The sequence below is a fragment of the Gymnogyps californianus genome, chromosome Z, assembly GCF_018139145.2.
Source record: "Gymnogyps californianus isolate 813 chromosome Z, ASM1813914v2, whole genome shotgun sequence".
Classification (NCBI taxonomy): domain Eukaryota; kingdom Metazoa; phylum Chordata; class Aves; order Accipitriformes; family Cathartidae; genus Gymnogyps; species Gymnogyps californianus.
Window position 1 is genome coordinate 33596210 of NC_059500.1, and position 923 is coordinate 33597132.

Here is a 923-nt window from a genome sequence, read left to right on the forward strand (position 1 = left end):
TAATATCGGTGGCTGGATTCTGCGCTGCCAAGAGAATGGTACAGGATTTCTAACAGGTCTCATATATGACACAGGGGCAAGCAGACGTGCTGTCAAGTTCTTTTCCATCTCATTTTTCTCCATTAGGAGAAAGTTGTATTGAAGTAAACAAACAAAAGGACTATTCACAGTTAACATTACTTCCACCTTGCCCTACAGATAGCAAAGTGCATCTAAATGGCTTCTACTCTGACCTCAGCAAACTGATGATGAAAAGAAGGCGACTGTGGGATTATTCGTTTCAGCTTCCCTGGATGATGGATGGAGAGATATTCACTGCCACTTTGGTGCCATCTGGGAACATGACACCAAATTCTAACATGACCCTGGAACAGAAAACAACATTTGCTTTTGTGATTTTATTATTTATTTTCTTGGGAATCCTCATTGTTCGCTGCTTCCGAATTCTCCTTGACCCCTACCGGAGTATGCCAACCTCAACCTGGGCTGATGGACTTGGACTGGAGAAAGGCCAGTTTGACTATGCTCTTGCTTAGAGACTGAGAATTATGGAGGCTTATTTAGCACTCTGATAAAGAAAGAAAAATCCTGGAAAGTCTCTTTATTTTGTTTCTGATTTACAGTTTTTCAAATATTTCATTTGTATGTACATACAAATATGCACACAATGAATTTGATTTTAATTAAATACCAAAGCAAGTTAAACTTTTGAAAGTAGATTAGTGAATCTTCTCATTGGGAAAAAGATAAAGGTTGCATTAGCAGAACTTGTCTTCAGAATGCATTGGAACAATATGTAGTGTAAGTGATCTCTTATAACCAGCTAAGAGACACTAGAGCACGTCTTCTTTTGCATAGCCTTTTCATCATTAACAAGAGTCTGTGGAGGAAGGTGTCTTACAAATGAGGTAAGAATGTGTTTT

General features: G+C 38.5%; 1 protein-coding gene across 1 annotated transcript; it reads left to right on the forward strand.

Annotated features, from left to right (window-relative positions):
- The first annotated feature begins 245 nt into the window (after nucleotides 1-245).
- On the forward strand, nucleotides 246-536 carry CTXN3 (cortexin 3). The gene has a single exon (XM_050913679.1). The coding sequence runs from the start codon at nucleotides 246-248 to the stop codon at nucleotides 534-536; it is 291 nt and encodes a 96-aa protein (XP_050769636.1).
- Nucleotides 537-923: the final 387 nt, after the last annotated feature.